At 43.0% G+C, this 7,009-nt stretch overlaps 1 protein-coding gene across 4 annotated transcripts in view; it reads left to right on the forward strand.

The window, feature by feature from the left end:
* Positions 1 to 6,927: 6,927 nt before the first annotated feature.
* TGOLN2 (trans-golgi network protein 2) overlaps positions 6,928 to 7,009 on the forward strand; it is an 8,411-nt gene continuing 8,329 nt past the window's right edge. For 3 of the 4 annotated variants that reach the window (XM_024743785.1, XM_024743786.1, XM_024743787.1), the window contains exon 1: positions 6,928 to 6,999. In XM_024743785.1, the coding sequence (XP_024599553.1) occupies positions 6,954 to 6,999 (46 nt within the window). In that variant the 5' untranslated portion in view covers positions 6,928 to 6,953. The remainder of the gene's footprint in view (positions 7,000 to 7,009) is intronic. The other variant, XM_024743788.1, reaches the window with a different exon arrangement.

Consider the following 7,009-nt stretch of genomic DNA (forward strand, 5'->3'; position numbering starts at 1 on the left):
AAAAAAAAAAAAAACAGCACAACACATGAAGTGTACAATGGTTTTGACTGTGTTCAAAGTTGTGTACCCATCATCACACTGGACTTCAGAACATTTTCATTACTTCAAAAAGAATCCCGGGGCTTCCCTGGTGGCGCAGTGGTTGAGAGTCCGCCTGCCGATGCAGGGGACGCGGGTTTGTGCCCCGGTCCGGGAGGATCCCACATGCCGTGGAGCGGCTGCGCCCGTGGGCCATGGCCCGCTGAGCCTGCGCGTCCGGGGCCTGTGCTCCCGGCGGGAGAGCCGCTGCAGTGAGAGGCCCGCGAACCGCAAAAAAAAAAAAAAAAGAATCCCTGTACCCTTTAGAACTTACCCTCCACTTCCTCCTTCTCATGCCCCCATCCCCACCTCCAGCCCTAAACAACCATGAAGCTACTTTTTTTTTTTTTAACATCTTTATTGGAGTGCAATTGCTTTACAATGTTACTTTCTGCTGTATGACAAAGTGAATCAGCTATATGTATACATATATCCCCCATATCTCTTCCCTCTGGCGTCTCCACCCTCAACCCTCCCTATCCCACTCCTCTAGGTGGTCACAAAGCACCCAGCTGATCTCCCTGTGCTATGCCGCTGCTTCCCACTAGCTATCTATTTTGGTAGTGTATATATGTCAGTGCTACTCTCTCACTTCGTCCCAGCTTACCCTTCCCCCTCCCCGTGTCCTCAAGTCCATTTTCTACGTCCATGAATCTACTTTTTATCTCTGGCTTTGTTCTGGACATTTCGTTTAAATGGAATCCTACACTATGTGGTCCTTTCTCACTGACTTCTTTCAGCAGAGTATTTTCAAGATTCATCCATGTTGTAACCTGTATCGGCACATCATTCCGTTTTTTTTATTTTTTATGATGGTAAAATAGATAAATAACAAAATTCACCACTTTAACCATTTTTAGGCGTGCAACTCAGTGGCTTTAATTACCATTACAGTGTTGTGCAACCATCACCACTATCTGTTTCCAAAACGTTTCATCACCCCAGAGTCTCTATAACCATTAAGCAATAACTCCCTCATTCCCCTCCCCTCAGCTCCTAGTAACCTCTAATCTACTTTCTCTTTCAATGAATTTGCCTATTCTAAATATTCCATATAAATGGAATCATAAAACATTTGTCCTTTTGTGCCTGGCTTATTTAACTTAGCATGTTTTCAAGGTGCATTCAGGTTGTATCAGAATTTCATTTTTTGCCCCGGACGCACAGGCTCAGTGGCCATGGCTCACGGGCCCAGCCGCTCCGCGGCATATGGTATCTTCGCGGACCGATGCACCGAAACCGTGTCTCATGCATCGGCAGGCGGACTCTCAACCACTGCGCCACCAGGGAAGTCCCTAGGATTTCATTTTTTTTAAGCCTTGTCTTTCTTTACCTTTTTTTGAGTACTTGCCAGATTTTTTTACCCTACTCAGACATACAGCTTTTTAAATTGTGGTAAATATAAAAAATATAAAATATATATATAAGTGGACAATCTAGTGGCATTAAGTACGTTCACAATGCTATGCAACCGTAACCACTAACAACTTCCAGAACCATTTCATCATCCCAGACAGAAACTCCGTACCCATTAAATATTAACTCCCCATTCCTCCCTCCCCCCAGACTTTAAGAACCTGCAATCTACTTTATATCTTTACAAATGTGCCTATTTTAGGCACCTCATATAAGTAGAATACAATACTTGTCCCTTCGTGTCTGGCTTATTTCACTTAACATAATGTTTTCAGGGTTCATCCATATTGTAGCTTGTATTGATATCAGAACTTCATTCCTTTTTATGGCTCAATAATAGTCCATTGTATGTATAAACTACATTTCGTTTATTCATCTATTGATGAACACATGGGTTGTTTCCACACTTTGGCTATTGTGAATAATGTTGCTGTGAACTTTCACATACAAATATAACGTTTGGGGCTTCCCTGGTGGCGCAGTGGTTGAGAGTCCGCCTGCCGATGCAGGGGACGCGGGTTCGTGCCCCGGCCCGGGAAGATCCCACATGCCGCGGAGCGGCTGGGCCCGTGAGCCATGGCCGCTGAGCCTGCGCGTCCGGAGCCTGTGCTCTGCAACGGGAGAGGCCACAACACTGAGAGGCCCACGTACAGCAAATAAAACGTTTGAGTCCCTGTTTTCAATCCTTCGGGATTTATATGTAGAAGTGGGATTGCTGGGTCATATTGGTAATTCTATGTTTAACATTTTGAGGAATTGCCAAACTCTTTTTCATAGCAGCTGCAACATTTTACATTCCAATCAGCAATGTTTGAGGGCTCCAATTTCTCCACATCCTCACCAACATATTATTTTCGTTTTTTTAAATACAGTTTTTAAAGGTTACACACTATTTACAGTTATTACAAAATACTGGCTATATTCCCCATGTTGTACATTATATCTTTTAGCCTATCTTACACCCAGTAGTTTGTACCACCCACTCTCCCACTGGTAACCACTAGTTTGTTCTCTATATCTGTGAGTCTGCTTCTTTTTTGTTATATTCACTAGTTTGTTGTATTTTTTAGATTCCACATATAAGTGATGTCATTCAGTATTTGTCTTTATCTGTCTGACTTATTTCACTTAGCATAATGCCCTCCAAGTCCATCCACGTTGCTGCAAAAGACAAAATTTTGTGGTTTTTTTATGTCTGAGTAGTTTCCCACCGTATATATACACCACATCTTCTTTACCCACTCATCTGTTGATGGGCATTCAGGTTGCTTTCATATCTTGGCGATTGTAAATAATGCTGCTATGAACATTGGGGTGCATGTATCTTTTTGAATTAGCGTTTATGTTTTTTTTCAGATATATAGCCGGGAATGGAATTGCTGGGTCAATATGGTAGTTCTATTTTTAGTTTTTTGAGAAGCCTCCATACTGTTTTCCACAGTGGCTGCACAGATTTACATTCCTACCAACAGTGTACAAGGGTTCCCTTTCCTCCACAGCCTCACCAACATTTGTTATTCGTGAGTTTTTTGATGATAGCCATTATGGCAGGTGTGAGGTGATATCTCATTGTGGTTTTGATTTGCACTTCCCTGATGCATTTTCCTATTTTCTGTTTTTTTATCATAGCCATCCTAGTAGGTGTGGAGTGTGTCTCACTGTGATTTTGATTTGCATTTACCCAACTAATACTAATGATGTTGAACAACCATTCATATGTTTATTAGCCAGTTAACCCAGCACCATTTGTTGAAAAGGCTAATCTTTCCCCCGTTGAACAGTCAGCACCCTTGTCAAAAATCAACTGACCATAAATATATAGGTTTATTTCCTGACCCTCAATTCTATTCCATTCATCCATATATCTTTATGCCTGTACCACACTGTCCTAATTACTGTAATTTTGTAATAAGTTTTAAAATTGGGAAATGAGAGTCGTCTGATTTTGTTCGTCTTTTTCAAACCTGTATTGGCTATTCTGGGTCTCTTTCATTTTCGTATAAATTTTAGTATCAGCTTGTCAATTTCTGCAAAGATACTACCTGGGATTTTTATAGGGATTGTGTTGGTAGATCAATTTGGGGAGCATAGACATTCTAACAATTATGGCTTCCAATCCATGAATATGGGATGTATTTCCATTTATTTAGGGCTTCTTTAGTTTTTTTAAATAATACTTTATTGTTTCAGAGTGTACGTTTTGCATTTCTTTTGTTAAATTTATTCTTAAATTTCATTTTATTATTTTTGATACTACTGTAAATGGAATTTTTCTTAATTTCATTTTTAGATTGTTTGTTGCAAGTGTCCTAATAAATTTTTAGAAAATCCTCAGGATTATCTTTATACAAGATCATGTTATCTGAAAACAGAGATAGTTTTACTTCTTCCTTTTCAATCTGGATGCTTCTTATTTTGTTTTCTTGCTGAATTGTCTTGGCTACTTACGGTAAGAAGTTGAGTAGAAGTGGTGGGAGCAGACATGGTTCCTTATCTCAGGAGGAAAGCATCTAGTCTCTTACCATTAACTATAATGTTACTTGTGAGGTTTCTGTATATGCCCCCTTCAGGCTGAGGAAGGCCCCTTCTTTTCCAAATTTGTTGAGCATTTTTATCACGAAGAAGTACAAGGAAATTTAAGATTTATTCAAGTTGCACCCTACCATTCCCTTAAAACAAAATTGGTGTGAGTTAGGAGTTAGCGCTAAAATCTGCCTTCTCTACTCCTATTCTAGGTAGCAGCACTCCCTGGAGAAAAACCACACACCTGAAATAGGTGCCACAGTAGATTTGTGCCTCGCGTAAGGCAGGCCTATAGCCTATATCCAGTCTGTTGGTATTACCTCCCAAATTTATCTTGAGTCCAACCACTTCCCTCCATTCTCACTGTCCCTATGCTAGTCCTACTAGGACTATTGCAACAGCCTCCTACCTGATTAACTTCTAAATCTACTCTTCTCTCCCCACCACCCCAAGAGTAGATTCTTCACCCTACGACCAGACTAATCTTCAAAAATTCCCAACTCTGGGGACTTCCCTGGTGGCACAGTGGTTAAGAATCTGCCTGCCAATGCAGGGGACACGGGTTTGAGCCCTGGTCTGGGAGTATCTCACATGCCGCAAAGCAACTAAGCCCCTGCGCCACAACTACTGAGCCTGTGCTCTAGAGCCCATGAGCCAGAGCTACTGAAACCCATGAGCTCTAGGGCCCACCTGCCGCAACTACTGAGCCCGCATGCCACAACTACTGAAGCCCGCGCGCCAACCACGACAAGAGAAGCCACTGCAATGAGAAGCCCGCACACCGCGACGAAGAGTAGCCCCTGCTCGTTACAACTAGAGAAAGCCCGCAGCAACAAAGACCCAATGCAGCCAAAATAAATAAATAAATAATTCCCTACTCTATCTTTTCCCTACTTAAACAGCTTTAATGGATTCTCATTAATGTTAAGATAAAATATAAAACCCTGGACATAGCCCACAAACTCTGCATGATTCGGACCCTTATTTTCTCTCCTGGCTAATAATATGGACACAAGATCAGGCTTAATAATTTGCCATTCCCCTACCTACATGCACAGACACAAGCACACACAAACACGCACACGAGTGCACCAAGCCAATATCCTTTTTTAAAAATTGAAATATGGTTCATGGACAATATTGTTAGTTTCAGGTATACTACATAGTGATTTGACATTTGCATACATTACAAAATACATCACAATAAGTCTAGTAACCATTTGTCCTAAGCCAAATCCTTTAATGCTAGTCAAGTATTTATTTAGGGGAAGTGGAGAGACATTTTAGAAACATTCATTTACCAATTCACTTCCTTAAGCCAGAGTCACAGCTCTGAACTAATTTGTAAAAGATTTCTCACTTCTTTCTGATTCTTATTCTCTCCTTAGTAATGAGGGTGTGTGTGAGAGATTTTCTTACAACAGAGAAACAATTGAGAAGCATATTAAAGGGTTTTTTAAAGATTATTTTTATTTATTTTAATTTTATTATTTTTAGTTTTGGCTGCGCCCCTTGGCTTGTGGAATCTTAGTTCCCCAACCAGGGATTGAACCCCAGCCACGGCAGTGAAAGCACAGAGTCCTAACCACTGGACTAAAAGGTTTTAAAATAGCAAAACAAAGTACTTTTTCCTGAAAACTATATTTACATCATATACTAGTCCTTAAAATTCTTCAGAAATTCACCTGACTAGAACTGCATGCCACATAACCCAAACATTGTACTCAGCCTGCAGAAGAGTGTTATATCTCCTGGCAGCTGTAATCCTTTTTGACAGGATTACATTTCAACCTGTGTTAATGGCAACCTAGATCATTTAATACTTAATCTGGCTGGAGGCTCTGCTCCAGTCTCATCCCCCGCCATTTTCTTTTTACTTTTTATAAATTAATTTACTATTTATTTATTTTTGGCTGTGTTGGGTCTTCGTTGCTGTGCACGGTCTTTCTCTAGTTGCGGCGGGTGAGGGCTACTCTTCGTTGTGGGGCACGGGCTTCTCACTGCGGCGGCTTCTCACTGCGGCGGCTTCTCTTATTGTGGAGCATGGGCTCTGGGTGAGCAGGCTTTAGTAGTTGCGGAACGCGGGCTCAGTAGTTGTGGCTCACGGGCTCTAGAGCGCAGGCTCACTAGTTGCGGCGCACGGGCTTAGTTGCTCCGTGGCATGTGAGATCATCCTTGCCCAGGGCCCGAACCCGCGTCCCCTGCATTGGCAGGTGGATTCTTAACCACTGTACCACCAAGGAAGATCCATTTCTTTAAATTTTTATTGGGTGTAATTGAAATTGATTTACAATATTGTACCAGTTTCAGGTGTACAGCAAAGTGAATCTGCCATACAAATACATATAAAGGATGGACTTTTTAGAAAAGATCTTTGGCTACCTCGGAGGGCAGTTTCCGTGGGGTCAGGAGAGAGGGGAGCAGGGTTGCAAAGGCTCCCGCTACAAAGGTGATGGGGTGGGTTTCCGTTTCCAGATTTCCACACATCTGTGTACGGCAGGGAAAGAACCACGAGGGGGGGAGAAGGTAGAAATGTAGGCAGAAGATGGGGCGAAGAGGCGCTGGGCCACAGCGATGTCACTCCCGTGGGATCGTCCGCGGGCCAGGTAGCTCCTGCTCTGCCTACATTGTCTCATAAGTATGAAGGCAAAGAAGAAAAGGGGGAGTAACGGTCTGTAGCGGCTGCTACGTAGCAAAGAAACCAGAAAAAGGAGGATACGCCTTCCACAGGGGACAATACGGCGCCGACACCAAAAAAAGAAGCAACATCCCGGAGAAAACAGCTGAACCACACACAGCCGGGACGTTTCCCAAGCCCCGCCCCTCGACCGGGTATGGCTGCGGGAGACGCACGCAGGAAGGGGTGGGGCATGAGCGCTGAGCCCGCGCGCTGATCTCGCGAGAGCAGTAGAGGGCGGAAGCGCAGTCTGTGCAGGATGAGTTTACGGGTTGTGTTCGTCTTGCTGAGCTTCGCAGCGGCGGGTAAGCCCCC

Source organism: Neophocaena asiaeorientalis, unplaced genomic scaffold (assembly GCF_003031525.2).
Source record: "Neophocaena asiaeorientalis asiaeorientalis breed wild unplaced genomic scaffold, Neophocaena_asiaeorientalis_V1.1 scaffold114, whole genome shotgun sequence".
NCBI classification, from domain to species: Eukaryota; Metazoa; Chordata; class Mammalia; order Artiodactyla; family Phocoenidae; genus Neophocaena; species Neophocaena asiaeorientalis.